Genomic DNA, 15,300 nt, shown 5'->3' on the forward strand with positions numbered 1-15,300 from the left:
CTTGGGGTGAAATTGATCAATTATAAAAGTTAGAATGTGTAATTAACTACAAATAAAATTCAGGACGAAAATGAACCGTTCTATGCTAGTTTTGGTGAGGAATTGACAACTACCTCTTTTGATTAAGGTGTTGGAAATTGAACTGAATTTACTTACCAAACTTGAAATTAATTCACATAGCTTTCAACCCTTCACTCTTACCTACTTTGACCACAATCAAATCAAACCAAATCAAAGCTCAAAATCTCTATTCTTTTGTCTCTTTCGATTTTTCTCACATGAAATAAATAATAATGATGCGAACAAAGCTTACTTTAAAAGTACAACAAATTGAAGGGAAAGAAACATCCAACCCGAAAAAAAAATATACCAAAACAAAATATTAACTCACGAGCATTGATCCGCTTACCCATCTCAATTCGTCACCCACTTTTCACTTCCCATATTTCCTGAAAATGATCATTTTTTCTAGGGTGATCGCGATCGTTCCTTGTACATCGTGCGATTAGTTTTCGTTAGTTACCATTTACATTTAATTTTAAATTTTAAAATGATTTCTGACCGCATGATGTAAGATAAACGATCTCGATCACAGAATTCCTAAAATCCCCACCCAACCCCGGCATCTGATTGGTCCGTCACCATGGGCTTGGCGTCGGTCGGTGACAGCCCCCAGCGCACAAGTTCCGTGTTTGTGTACTCTCAAAGCAATAAAATAAACAAAAATAAATTAAATAAATAAATTTAGAAAATAAACAAAAATAAATTTAATTAATTAATTAAAAAGATACATTTCCACATTGGGACGAGAAAGTTAAACGAGCTCGCTCTTTCTTTCCAAACATTCCCCGCAGAATTCATCTTCTCTTCTGTGTGCGTTGCATATTCCTGGCATCTTTGGGAAATTCGGATTCCCATCGAAGCACGAAAAGGAAGGTTCCGGAATTCGAATTCTCGTCAAATTCCCAAGATTTCTATATATTTTGATCAGATTCTGAGAGTGGTGGGAATTTGCTGTGCTGCCGCGACTGTGGATCTGACCCAATCGAAGCCTCAGATCAATGCTTTGTTCGGAGGCGGTTTAGGTCTGTTCGTTGCTGCAATCCGGTTAGTAACGCTTGAATTTTTCCGTTTTATTGGAGCTCAATTTTTGGTTGAGAGTTCAGCAAGATCTGGGGTCTGTCTGCGTTTGTATTGTTTCTGGTTTTATTTGATTCGATTTAGGGTTTCTGTGAGGATCTAAGCTGGTTTTGAGGTTTGTGTATGGTTCTGGTTGTTCTAAAGGCAAGATCTGGTTGAATTATGCTGATTTGTGAGTGGTGGATGAGTTTGTTGAGGTGTTTGATCGGATTGAGCTGCCATTTGCCTTCTGTTTGGCTGCAAAGAAAGTGTAGGATAGGATAAAGAAATGAAAGATAGATTATAAAAATGGATTAATAATATGGTCTTATTGGGGACTGGAAGGCTTGTTGATTTGGTAGGCCTGAACTCTGAAGTATGCATTTTGAGAGTTTTATCTTTTCGCGTGTAGCTCGTTATGAATGGTTATGATAAGATTAATATTTCACCAAGAATGCTTATTAGTGTTTAAGAGGGCATGTGATTATGGGATGTTTGTGTTAAATTCTGGATTTTTTTGGTTTCTTTTTTGTAGATTTTGCTTGTTGTGTAGAGTGTGACTGAGGGCGGGGCAAACTGATGAATAACGGGATGATAGAATGTAGTGTATGCCATTCAAAGATTGTTGCCCCGAACAGTAAAACTTTCTCCAGGGCCTATGACCGCCACAAGAGCAGGGTGTCGTCCAAGCAACGTGTTCTCAATGTCCTCTTGGTCGTTGGTGATTGTATGCTTGTCGGTTTACAGGTTTGTTTTCATATTTGGACTTATTTTTCTCATCTTTCATGGAAATCAAATGATTGGTTACAAGGAGATATACTCAAATTCAAGTATAGAAGTTTAGTACATGGTAGCTCGTAGCTGTATGTTCTGGTACATGATTTTATGCTTATAAGAATGATATGTGAAATCTGGAATTTTTAAAACATATATTTGATATTTCTGCATGATTGAACATGTTTGAGCATGTTTTCTCAATTACTAAGGCTGCTACCGATGTCTACAGTATTCTTCTACCAATTCTCAAACTAGCATGAACACTGCCATAACCATCGTCATTCCCATAGCTTGCCATGATAGTACTATTGATTACATTTCCATCTATCTTTTTTTCATCTCCGTTACATTAATGGCTCCAGTAATTTTGTTGAATTTGATCTCCTGATTCAACATGTCAGTTTAATTTGCTTGTTTTGGACTATGAAGATGATTACCGTTGTTTGGAAGCATATTAAAATTGAAATCAAGTTGATAAGTCCTTTAGGAAATGTATTCTTGCTTGTGAAAACTTGATTTGAGTTTATGAATGAACCTGCAAGCCGTTGCTATAAAGTTTTTGGGCAGTTCTTCATTCCAATTTCATCATTACCTGACATGCTTACATTTTTACTTTTGAATCAGCCTATTCTGGTTTATATGTCCAAGGTTGATGGAAAATTCGAGTTTAGCCCAATTAGTGTAAACTTTTTGACAGAGGCTGCAAAGGTTCTATTTGCTGTCGTTATGCTATTGTTGCAGGTATGTCAACGACTTTGTTCTCTCCCTTACTTAAATGTGCACGAAAATATTCAAGACCTTTTGATTTTCCACTTTTCTTAGGAGATATATGAGGTAAATTAATAAAATTTAATATTTATTAAGAGAAGGAAGATAAGATTGAGTTATTGTTATTCCTTGGTGCTGTTAAGTTCCAGCACATTGTAAGAATTCTGGTTAACCTGGAATAAGGTGCCATATGAAGTTTACACAAAATTTAAAATCTTGTCATTGGCATCAACTTCTGTGTTGTATGCCGAGGTTCTGAGATGAGGCTAGTAAATACCTTAGTGCCATGCAAGGCACCTTCACTTGGGTGAGTGCCCTTTTTATGCTTGGGTGAGAACTTAGGAGCTTTCACCTTTTGAAGAACGTGGAATTAATTATGCCCAAGGGACAAACTTGCTTGTGTGTTTTTTGCAAGTTTAAAATCGAGGGGTATGGAGGGAGAGGATATCTGATAGTTGGTACTAGCTCTCACATTCTAGATTATATAAGTGGAATTTCGTAAAGTACTTGTGATATATTTCTTGATGGGCATACTTTTCTTTTGTTTCTTTTTCTTATTGACATCTTTGTTGATTCTGCAGGCTAGGAATCAGAAAGTTGGTGAGAAGCCTCTTCTCTCAATTTCCACATTCACGCAGGTTGTCTTTTAACTGCATTACAATCGTTAATTTCTTTAAGCTCTTGTTTTTATAATGTCTATCTGTTCGTGATATCGTAATAAATGGAATTTGGGCACTCCATTAGTTTGTTCTGCATGGTCTGTAGTAGGACACTGTGTCTGCTCCAGTCTGTTTTCTTCATTAACTAATTTCTTGGCATCCATGTTTGACTTATATTGCTTAGCTCATAAGATAAGCGTGCTCTTATTTTGGAGTTTATACGTTTAAAAGGCAAACATGGTCATTTATGATCCAACAATATTTGTGTTTTTTCTTTGCAGGCAGCTCGGAATAATGCGCTTCTTGCTGTTCCAGCATTTCTTTATGCTATTAATAACTATTTAAAGTTCACCATGCAGGTATAGTTCTTTCATAGATCCTCTTAGCATGCATCTCTGTAATCGGGTGGCGTATATGGTTAACTTTCCAAATTTTAGTATGAGTGATGGACTCGTGCTATACCTGTAGAGTCAAATTTTGATATAACCAAGATGTTTAGCTCTATGGATTCTCCCCCATGTTCTTATCCCGTAGATTTTTATGTAGTGATTCTCGCTGGTCTACTGAGAAGTAGTATTTGCAGTGTTTAGCTTAAGAAAACAATCTCACGGAAAAAAAAAAAAAACACTAAAAAATGGAGACAAATTATAGAGATATGTTGCCATACACCACTTCGTGTGCGACATGATATGGTTATACCACAACTGCTTAGTTGCTAGCGGTTTTATTGAAATAGTATGGGCTACAAGAATTGGTCATTGCTTAGGCTTCATGTATTACTGAGTCATCCAAAGTTTTTCCTGTTCTCCATTGGAGGTTATTCATTGAATTTAGAGAGCTTTTTTACTTGATTAAGGTTCATAAAATAATTTAAGCTTCTTTTTTGCAGCTATATTTCAATCCTGCAACAGTGAAGATGCTGAGCAATTTGAAGGTACTTTTAGTTTCACAGTATTATTATTGGTATCTTTTTGACGTTAACGACGATTTCATGATTTGATTAGTGTTGCTTTGTGACTTCTCTCATGTCAATTTTGTCAACCCCCGCCCCCAACCGCGAATGGCTGTATTTAAATTGTGATTTTTCTTCACACAATTGCAAGTTGACAATAATAAAAAACTCAGCTAAACATAACCTAATCAAATTGAAGACTGTTGCCAATTCCTATGTGTTAGGACTTAGGAGCATCAGTATTATCTGGAATCTCAATAAACAACTAATGTGATAACTCAGTAAATTAGGGCATACTTTATGTATCTTCAATGCATGAAGATGGAATGCGCACATTGTCTTAAATACCATATTTAGAAAACCTTTCTAGATAAACCAAGGGATCTTATCATAATTTAATTAAAAAAAAAAAAAAAAACCTTAGAAAGGAATACTCCCTGAACTCTACAAAGTCAAAAAAAGGCCAGAAGCTTATTCAATTACAAAGTTCATCCATACCCGCCTCCAAATAATCCTAAAGAATCTTTCTATTTCACTCGACTCAGAAAACTGCTGACACCCTGCAATCCCAAAAAAATTCTTTTTTTAGCTGTTTCTGATTTGTGTCTGATCCCCTTTTGGATTTATCAAATGGGATCCCTCTTTGTATACTCTCTCTCCCTCCCTCCCTCCCTCCCTCCCTCCCTCTCTCTACACACACATAAATGGATATCACAAAATAATCTGACCCTCTGTCTACACACACATAAATGGATATCACAAAATAATCTGAACGACTGGTATTGCTTCCACGGAAGCAGCTCCGGATGCATATTTGCATCCAGCATGAAAAGATAAGCTAACATAGTTTTGTCTAGTTCACTTAGTTTCACCTGTAGAAATTCTGCAGGTCTCCTTTTAAGGAATTAGACATGTCATTGTTTTAATTCGTCACCATTTAATTTATAAAGTTTTGATTGTGGACATGCAGGTGTTGGTGATTGCTGTTTTGTTGAAAATGATAATGAAGCGCCGGTTTTCAATAATTCAGGTTAGTACCCTTTCTGTTTGTTCATCTCTTTAGCCAAGTAAAAGAAAATATTTTTTTCTTTTACTCCAGCTTTTCTGTTCTTTTCCTGTTTCTACAAATGGGGAGTAGTCAGTTAGAACTTTGGATCATCTTATTTGAACACATTCCTGTGGATGCTATGATTGCTATATCTTATCACACTGATATTACTTTGATACAGTGGGAAGCCCTTGCTTTGTTGCTCATTGGGATTAGTGTAAATCAGTTACGATCTTTACCCGAGGGTTCTATTGCTTTAGGTCTTCCAGTTTCAACAGGCGCATACATCTACACATTGATCTTTGTAAGTGATTAATGATATTTGTTGTTTCTACTGGTGATGTCCTCCTGTTTAACACGCACCTTTAGGTTCATAACTTTTTTCGCTGGCTTGAATAGAGTATTCTTGAAAATTATGTTCCAAGACGTTTTATGCATGTTGGAGACTTATCTCAGATTCATCTTACAGGTAACAGTTCCATCGTTGGCCTCTGTCTATAATGAGTATGCTCTGAAGAGCCAATATGACACAAGCATATACCTCCAGGTGAGAAATAGGACTTTTATGACTTGTTTCTTTGCTACTGCATGAAAGTAACTGAGGTTATTATTCAAGGATGTTGAGGAATGGTTTTCTAAAGGTAGCACATAGTTATTTGCTTCTGTTCTTGTAATCAGTGTCACTACTTACCTGATTTGGCCTAATCTAGCATCAACATGGATCTTGGTTACTCGTGTTGTGATTTTATTTTTGGTGGAGCTATCTGTTTGGTTTCTCTAAATTTACCCAAGTGATGTATGGATATGGTTGTATTTGGGTTGGAATTTGAAAATGATGAGCATGCTTTTGTCTCTTGGTACTTAGTTTAGTCCATGAAGTTGAAATGCTGCCAGAGTTTCTCTGGATTTTTGGTTGTATAAGGAAAATAAGACAGTTTGCCACAATTTTCTTGTATTCCACTGACGTTGAAGCGTATTACATACCGACAATATATCCACGAGATGTCGGCAACAAGGTGGAAGGATATGCCTTTATCCTTAAACACAGACTATTTTAAATAATTGGTTCGTCAGGGCCATTTTTCACATTATTTTAGATGCCTGGCTTCATCTGTGACCAATTTGCTTGAGTATGAACCTAGAGTTTCTTAACCATATCTTAGCAACTTGTGTCTCATTGAATATAAGTCAGTCTCATTGTATATGCTTTGTTAAATTCAAGTTTGGACAGTTATTGAAAAATGACAAATATAAGTCAGTCTCATTGTATATGCTTTGTTAAATTCAAGTTTGGACAGTTAGTGAAAAATGACAAATACAATTCAACAATTTATCGTCTTCTTTTGGCTATGCAGAACTTATTTTTATATGGGTATGGTGCGATATTCAACTTTCTAGGAATATTGGTAATGGCCATTGTCAAAGGTATGAACAACACTATTTTTATCGTTTCTGCAGAGAAATAAAATGTTTAAATATTTTTATATATATAAACATTCTAAAAGATAGTCCCATGTACAGAAGTAGTACATGACATTTTGAGACCATAAAGCAAGTTTAGAATCCAAATGCATTGAAAGAGAATTTCATTACTGCTCTCAGAGTGCCACCTTTAAAATTTATCTTCAGATATTTAAGATGGCTTTAATAGTTGGTTGGTTTGATTTTCTATTTAACCACGTGCTTAAGGAAAAAATGGGTTTATTTGGAAAAATTTTCTTTAGTAGTTGCTTTCAAAATTCTGGTCCAGATATCAAAGCACTAATAGAAGAAGCAATGAGCCCCAAACAGAGAAAATAAATCCTCACCTTTTCCAAGCTTAAAGGCATTTTTGTAAAGGATGAACCATGCTCTTATACATATATCATCTCTTTACCAATACCTCTGCTCTCTGAATAAAACTATTCACTAAATTTATCATAAACAATAGTTTGGATAGGAATGTCACCTGAACTTCCTTGGGGCATTGTATTCTCCGAACTTCCTTCCAGGGGGAACCATATGCATACAAACCTTAATTGGAAAAATTAAGATCACTGGTCGACTACTCTCATTTCTCACATATAATATTCAATGTACAGATTCAAATTTGTTGACTCTAGTAGCACCACTACTTATATCCTTAGCTATATTTTACCCATCAATATGGTTTTGGATAGGATTGTTGTTCAATATAGTTAAATGGTATAGGAGGGTCCAATTTACAGATAAGAACTTCATTGCGCTTTTGCAGTGGTATTCTGTTGACGAAATTTTATGAAATTTCGAAATAGGTCTTTTGAGCTGTAACTTCATGTTTGAATGTTTCAGGTCCAGGTAGCTTTGATATCCTTCATGGTCATTCAAGAGCTACAATGTTTCTGATAGCTAACAATGCAGCACAAGGAATTCTGTCCTCTTTTTTCTTCAAATATGCAGGTTAGTTTCCTGCAATAGCAACTTTAGGTAGGTTTATATGTCATGCCAGTTTGGTACGGAAACACTTGCTGTAATATCAAGATTGCTCCTAAGTACACTTTAAGAAGGGCGAGATTTTGTTTTCAGCTTATGATTTCATCAACTGTGACAGTTTTTTGTTAAATTTCATTTTCTCGCCTCTTTAATCAAAGGATGCCATTCAATTTTTTACAGATACAATTCTAAAGAAGTACTCGTCCACAGTGGCCACTATCTTCACAGGCATAGCATCTGCTTTGCTGTTTGGTCACAAATTGACTATGAACTTTGTTTTAGGAATTTCTATTGTCTTCATTTCGATGCACCAGGTAGTCTCTTGAGTCTTCTTTTTTCACATTAGTTGATAATAATATGAAGATCTATTTTCAAAAGAAAAAAAAGTGTGTAATTTAGAGAGACCTTTCTATAGATTTCTATTTGTTTTCTTATCAAATCGTTTGCTGACCATTGTTTCTTTTATTTTTCTGTATAGTTCTTTTCTCCCATTTCAAAAATCAAGGAGGAGGAACAAAATGGGAAGCTGGAAATGATAGATGTCGATGATAAACTCAGGTATCTGCTCATTCTTTTCACCCATGGCAGCACTAGTTGGGAGTTTGATGTACAAATTACTGTGTTCCTGTTGTATGCTTGACATAAACACCAAGGAAAGAATCAAATCTTTCATTGTTAGGCGCTAACAGGACTAGGCCACTAAGGATAATGATTTTAAGAATTTTATGTACTTTCGATGTTTTGCCTTTTCTATAACACCAGTTATATGGTATACATAAATCAACCAAAAAAGTGGGAACGATGGAACCTCAACTATGGGGATTTTGTGGAGAGGCTCAAGGAGAAATTCATTGGAAATTCATCATGGTTACTAACGTAGTTTGTTTTCTGGATTCAGGTCAAAGGATTCCTTTATTAATATGGCAGCAGGGGCAAATGAAGAGGTTAGAATTGCAAATTACTGTCTTGTAAATAATATATATTTATCTTATATATGCCTCATTCTTTTCTTACAAGTCTACCTTTTCCAGGCTAGTCACCGACCAGGCCCTGACGAAAAACAGCCCCTTCTTCCCATCTAAAAGTTAATTGGAGTATGTTATTGCTCTTTCACTACTAGTTGGATACATGCATCTGCTGCATATTTTACTTGACCATGTTGACCGACATATTACCAACAAAAAAAAACGCATTGAACAACAATTAAACTGGACTAGTTATACATTTTGCAGCGATTAAATTAACTGTCACGTCTAGAAACCAGCTATATAGATCCCTTTTTTCCCTGTTGTAAAGCTAGAGTGTGCAAACAATGTTTTACGAGACATTATTTAGTCTGTCAGAGAAGAAAAATGTGGAGCCTTCCTAAATGCCATATGCTATCAGCCTGAGATCTTCAATTGTAGCTGGCATAGCTGGCTTTGTTCCGTGCGTAATCAGACTGTTTGTTATTTTGATGCAGGATTTTTTTTCTTTTTTCTTTGAAGGAATTCTTTTGGCAGGAATTGCAATGATACAAGGGATGAAGCAAAGCGAGGTTCCTCAAACATTCAATAAATTAATCCGAGAAGAAACACTTTTTATACTGTTTATCGGGGATCCCTCTTCCCATGTCACGGGGTTTCCCTAAGTTGGTGTGTAAAGCGGTTTATAAACGAATTTTGGAGGATACACGCCGTTAGGTGATCCCAGTTTTTTGCTGCAGGAAATTGGGATAGAGAGAGAGAGAACAGTAATATGTTGTCGACAAATATTGGAATCCTACATGCACTTTACTTAAGCTTTACCAATGTGATTTGTAATAGCGTTTCTATGCATTCTTTGCCTTGAATCACATGGGTATTTGACCCCCAATGTCAATTTTTGTATGTTTCTTTTTGTTTCATTCGGAATTAGATCCATACATCGTCATGTGTAAGTTTTGGCATTATTACACCGTGATGTCATAGTGATCGTAAACTTGTTCCATGTAAATTGTTTTCTGGAAGAGGAGCATAAAAATGATCAAATATCATTATTCGCTAATTGCCTCATTTCAATTTGAGAATGTTACATATATTTTTCGGACACCATTGCCTGTCGCAACTCGATCTTGAAATCCATATCGAACTCAAATAAGCACCTTTGAATGTGTAAATGGTTGTTCAGTAAGTGAACAAGCGAGCTTGAAATCACCAGGTCGTATTAGATCAACTTAATAGCATGCCAAATGCTGTATTCTCCACGCCAAAATGCAAGACACCATCTACCGTAACATATCGCTTTTAGGTTCTGCTAGAAATGCTCGACGGTTTCAGTTTCATCTTCTAATGCAACAGGAGATGCATCTTCGACGTTCACCTGTGAAAAGTGAGAAAAATGTCATACAGATGACAATCCCGTTCGAGGAACTAAGGAGCGCGAATTTCTAATAGGAACAAACAACTATCACATCCATAATTGAATGTCAGAGAGGGAGCAAAAGGATACACAACTAAGATGCCCAGTAGTCCGAGAAATTCAGAACATAGGTGGAAAGCCTATTTTGTGAAAACCCGCTTAGCAAGAGCATAATCGAGTAACAAATCTGAGTCCTTTTTTACTGGATAATTGTATGAACTAGAGTCAACGCGGAGAAACATGTGAGTCTTCGGGATTTCGTATAGGCAAACTTTTTATGCAAGTTTGTCGACCCATTTCATGTTGCACTTCCAAGATTTATCCTATAGTTCTAAGCATTCATCAGTTTGAATGTACCACAAAATCGAAACAGACAAACCACACAGATTTCAGTACACAACAGAGTACATAAACATCACAACCGAAGTTTAAAAAAGTATCGAAGTAACCATTCTAAACTATCATCCCTGCAATCACTTTATAAAAACTAACACGACCATGCTAGTGAATATGGTAAACTGAAGAGCATTTGGGAAAGAATGTAAATTTCCGTAGCCACTCTACTTTAAAATTGCATGATCAATAATAGGGCAGTACGACCACCAGCCATGTTAGTCCTACATTGTTGGGAATGGGAATATCGAGCACCCCCTTCGATATGTTTTAAAATTATAAAAAAGGGAACACACATACGCAAGGATACACATAGAAGGAGCAATGCACACTTACTATCTACATGACGCAGACTAATACCAGTCATCTAAACAGAACAACCTAAAGGAAAACAGGAGCTGGGCTATTTAATTAAGGTTTCCCGTTGCTGGAGAAAAATGGGAGAAAAAGTAGAGAGATTTCAAAATTTTGATTTTTTATAAAGGAAGTGAAGAGAAAATATATTCATAATATCTCTCAATAATGTTAAGCCAAAACACCTAGATTAAACCAAAAAAATGGAGCAAACACTCGGTGATTAGCAGTACCATGAGGCCCATCTTTGGCGAATTCCTGAAAGGAGGCACTGCAACTTCCCAAGCTTTCTGCTACAACATAAATTGACCATAATTAATCTAAAACATTGAATAAGGTTTACAAGGGTCGAAAAACTACAGTATAAAAGCAGCTTCTATGGTAACTAATCTGCAACAAAATTTACACAGATGTGTCAAAAGGCAAACTCACCTATCCAGTGTTTGCAGTAGTAGCCGATGCAGAATCTCTCCGAATAGGGCGGGACGGCTTGTTGACATAAGAGGAATTCCATTCCCCTCCATCCAAAGCATAATAGTCCATGGGATAATCCCCAACAACATCTTCTTCCCCAACCCGATTTCCATTAGCACATGCACAACCAGAATCACTCTTCTTATTTTTGTCCCACCAAGGAGGAATGAAGCCAAGAGCAATGTCAGCCTCAAAAGGATTCAAAAGGGGCTTTGTAAACGAATCGCCCCAGTCAATGGACAAGCGAGGACAAGCAATCTGAATCCAAGCATCGACTGAGTCTTCAAACAGAGCAATTCTCGGAGGACTAATCTCTGACATCAAAAACACGGTATAAGAAAAACCTTCGTCCTTCATTTTCTTTTCCAGTCTCTGTAGAATCCTGGGATTGCCTTGCCTTCCTAAAGTCCCCAACACAACGCCCCAATTCGAGGCTTCCTTTGCTTTCAAAATTGCGCTCTTCCTTGACTCCCTCATCCCCTTGTGATCATATTCCTCCAAAAACAGTTTCCCCATATATGGGTCGTACCGAAACGTCTTCAGCCCCGGATTTGCTATCATAATCGCTTCTAAATGAAAACGCCCATCTGCCACAAACACCATTACGCTCTCCTCTTCCTCCTCCTCGTTGCCTTTGGTTATTTTGCGTGAGATTTTTGGGGCAGTACAACCCAAAACCTCACCGGCAGACAAGGGTTTTGACTGTGGAATGAGGACCTTGAAACCATTGGTTTCAAGCTCAGGTTTGGCTGCTCGAATTGCGGAGGCAAATTGGATTGTTCCAGCAAGCACCAGGTTTTTACAGTGAGAGTTTTGGAGGTTGAGATGGACGGTCTGGATTAATCGGGAGACATCAATTGAGATTTCAACGAAGACGTAGAGACAGGGGATTGAGGTGACGTGGAGTGGGACAAGGCAACTGTGGCCAAAGTGGATGAGGAGGTCAGCATCGAGTGCCTTGGCAGCAAGGTCGTCTACACAGCACGCGCCGTAGGTTGCGTCACCGAGAACAAAGCACTGGGAGACACCGCCGAAGGTGGAGAGGATGTCAGAGAGGACCAGAGAGTACATGAGGAGGCCCTCGGGGAGTTGGAGGGCCACCCGTGAGGCATTGGTGGAGCGCACACGCCAGACACACTTGTGGACTTCAAAGTTGTAGTTGGAGGGAAGGAGGGCTATTGCAGCGTTCAGAGCTGAGTCGTGGAGGATTGAGTCCGGAATTTGGTTCCTCACAAACCGCTTTGGTGGCGCATGCGGTTTCCTTGTCTGCTGAGAATCAGGGAGAGGCAACAGACTAGACTCCTGCACAATGTCAGGCCTCTAAATTAATAATAACAAAATGTATTGTACCAATCCAGGCTTTATTAATGGATGATTAGATAATTTCCTCTTCGTTAGCACGAAGCTCTTCTCAACCAAACAAATGACTAAGATCAAAACACTTAAACAACAACATCCGCCTACAGATAATCTGGAGTCCGGATCTACCATTCAGACTAAACATAATAAGGACGAGCATACTTAATCCAGAAAAATTGCAAAAATACAAGTAAATATGGCCACAACATATTGTATAGCCATTCCAAGAACTATCCTTTATGCTTTCCCGTTAATAAAATCAGGCAAATTCGGGGCGAAATTTTCTTTCCCACTTATTTTCTCAGCACCCAAACAGAAAAAGAGTTACAGGTGCCCCTAAATAACCAAAACCCATACGCATTAAACCCAAAATGCAAAAGGAAAACATATATACCTACAATTGTGGCACAGAAGAAGAGATAAGCATGATCAAAGAGCGTGTGAATCCTATCTCTAACTCAAGCATCCGATACAGTGGCAAGCAACAAATTGAAGAGGATTGGATGTGGAACCGAGTCAACTCACCTGGCTGGGATCCATATCTTAAAACTCGGAGGGAAAATTGAACTATAGCTTGTGCCTCACAGGGATGAGCATAACCGAAGGCAAACAGACCTCGGTCCTCTGTCTCAACTCGCAAGAAGAATTTCTTAGCTCTGTTCTTATGTAATCACTTCAATGGCTGCCACACGCGTATTCAACTGCAACCCACCATGAAAGATGCTCAATGACGCCCGACTGCTATGGAGAAGGGAGGCGGCATCTATGAAATGAAGCCCAAACGGAAGAAAAGGAGTTAAATGTGGAAGAGAGAGGAGGAGGAGGAGGTGGTGGGGGAGAAGGAGGTCGCAGCTGGAGTTGTTAGGGTTTAGGGAGGGGGCAGTAAGCGTACGAACAAAGGAGGTTTTTTGTTTTTTTTGGGGTCAGAACGAATAAGGAGAAGTCGAGGTGGCTGGTGGGGTGGTAATTTGATTTTTGGATTAAAAATAAATAAATAAAAGTAGAAAATTAATGAAAAGTCTTAAAAAAACTTATCATTTTTTAAGGGGGGTAATTTCATTTTTGGATATAGAACGAATAGGTTTAAAAGATGAGAGAATTAAGGATATACACCAGAAATACTAATCCAATCCATAATGATGTGCCGAAAAATTTGACATTTTTGTTACCCAACCAACCCTCAAGAGAAGCAAATAGGTACACTAATCAATAAGATTCTAATCCTCCAATCTACCAACAAAAAAATTATACCATTTGATCCCATTATCAGCCAAAAAAATGTAAAAAAAAAAAAAAAGCATCGTGTAAGGATTTTACCATGAATCCTTTATTTATTTTACTTTACAAATTTTACAAAGGGGCATGCTTGCTGGATCATGCATCTATATGATATATGTATACAAAATAGATAGACCTATAGATTCACCCGATATTTTTATGTAGATAGTAATGGTATCAACTCCTTCGTGTTCTATGGGGTGGAATAAATATATTTTAATACTAAGAGGGGTAAGAGTTTGACAAAATCACATAATAAGCAGCCTAATTTGATATCGAATTCACCATCCACGAGATTTAAACCTAAAACTTCTCACTTCTAAATAAAGAAAAATATCACCAGACTATAGTACTGAATGACTATTTTTTTTTTTAAATCTAAAATTACATAATGAACTTTGTTTTAATCATAAGGACAAGAATCGGTGGCAGTATGATAATTATATTGAATTTGAGGCGCGCTAATACTAATATTCTAATAGTGGTACCGCCAACTGTTTATTCATGTATACTTCATATTTCGCCTCAGCTCCATATATTATTTTTAAGAGGTGAACTATGATGCCTTAATTGTCGTGATGATCAGGTATGTAGACAATCTAAGAGATTTTTTTTTCCTTTAAAAAGAGGGACAACTGGTGGTAGGCCACGGTTATTCACTATTTTCGAGGGCCGGAAAGACTCACAGAGATATTTTAGCATCTCCCTAGCCACAAATCCGGTTTTCAAATCAGCAGTGGGTTTCAAACTCAAGACCTCCTATTTTTAATTTGAAAGAAGCATCGCAAGCCACCATTTACCACTAAACCACCAATGAGTTGTTGACAATCTAAGAGTTAGATGCAACAACAAAATCTCGGGTTCGTATTTGGGTGAACAGCCTTGATGAACACGATGGTGCTTTAACACAAATTTAATCTCTCTTCTTTGTAGGCAATATACATACCATAGCATTTAAAACAAATAGATAAATGGTTATTTAGAGAAAACAAGGTTATTGACATTAAAAATAATTGTAAACTTGGATAAACTTAATTTAAATCATATACGACACAATCAATCTCTAAAGAACAGAAAATTGAATTGAATCGTACCAGGCTTTACTAAAATTATTACTCATTTTTGTACTTGTTGTTTTATTTTTTAATTATTTCTTTAATTAAAAAAATAAAATAATAAATAGTATAAAAGGAATAATCCGAGAAATCTTCCCAACCCAACTAACAATTAGTTGGATGGGCTGGGTTGCCTAAACCCGAACCGAACCGGCGGGCCGGTCGCGCCAGTGA

General features: G+C 37.2%; 2 protein-coding genes across 4 annotated transcripts; one reads left to right on the top strand and one right to left on the bottom strand.

The window, feature by feature from the left end:
* The first annotated feature begins 796 nt into the window (after positions 1-796).
* Positions 797-9,591, top strand: LOC103929919 (CMP-sialic acid transporter 3). Of its 2 annotated transcripts, none has more exons than XM_009339178.3 (16): positions 797-1,107; positions 1,655-1,866; positions 2,521-2,637; positions 3,246-3,302; positions 3,605-3,682; positions 4,213-4,257; positions 5,246-5,305; positions 5,505-5,627; positions 5,793-5,870; positions 6,679-6,748; positions 7,634-7,741; positions 7,955-8,088; positions 8,253-8,332; positions 8,673-8,718; positions 8,806-8,868; positions 9,237-9,591. In XM_009339178.3, exons 2-15 carry the CDS (start codon positions 1,699-1,701, stop codon positions 8,854-8,856), a joined length of 1,215 nt encoding a protein of 404 aa, XP_009337453.1. In that variant the 5' UTR covers positions 797-1,107; positions 1,655-1,698; the 3' UTR covers positions 8,857-8,868; positions 9,237-9,591. The 2 variants fall into 2 exon arrangements, with proteins under 2 accessions (XP_009337453.1, XP_009337456.1); XM_009339181.3 differs by having other exon boundaries at positions 9,262-9,591.
* Positions 9,592-9,769: 178 nt separating this feature from the next.
* LOC103929922 (2-(3-amino-3-carboxypropyl)histidine synthase subunit 1) lies at positions 9,770-13,636 on the bottom strand. Of its 2 annotated transcripts, XR_007256640.1 has the most exons (4): positions 13,259-13,635; positions 11,333-12,676; positions 11,134-11,190; positions 9,770-10,114 (listed from the first exon to the last, which is right to left on the bottom strand). XR_007256640.1 is itself a non-coding variant. In XM_009339184.3 (3 exons), the coding sequence occupies exons 1-2, from the start codon at positions 13,271-13,273 to the stop codon at positions 11,333-11,335; spliced, it is 1,359 nt and encodes a 452-aa protein (XP_009337459.2). In that variant the 5' UTR covers positions 13,274-13,636; the 3' UTR covers positions 9,770-10,114. The 2 variants fall into 2 exon arrangements, 1 of the variants encoding a protein (XP_009337459.2); XM_009339184.3 differs by lacking the exon at positions 11,134-11,190 and having other exon boundaries at positions 13,259-13,636.
* Positions 13,637-15,300: the final 1,664 nt, after the last annotated feature.

The sequence above is a fragment of a genome, unplaced genomic scaffold (genome assembly GCF_019419815.1).
Source record: "Pyrus x bretschneideri cultivar Hongxiangsu unplaced genomic scaffold, Pyrus_bretschneideri_v1 Contig14, whole genome shotgun sequence".
NCBI lineage: Eukaryota > Viridiplantae > Streptophyta > Magnoliopsida > Rosales > Rosaceae > Pyrus > Pyrus x bretschneideri.

Bases quoted from the DNA above. Each gene is read 5' to 3' on its own strand.
- LOC103929919 (XM_009339178.3), top strand. From the start codon at position 1,699: ATGAATAACGGGATGATAGAATGTAGTGTATGCCATTCAAAGATTGTT. The intron at 1,867-2,520 runs GTTTGTTTTCAT...CTTTTGAATCAG, and splicing joins GTATGCTTGTCGGTTTACAG to CCTATTCTGGTTTATATGTC. The intron at 7,742-7,954 runs GTTAGTTTCCTG...AATTTTTTACAG, and splicing joins TTTTTTCTTCAAATATGCAG to ATACAATTCTAAAGAAGTAC.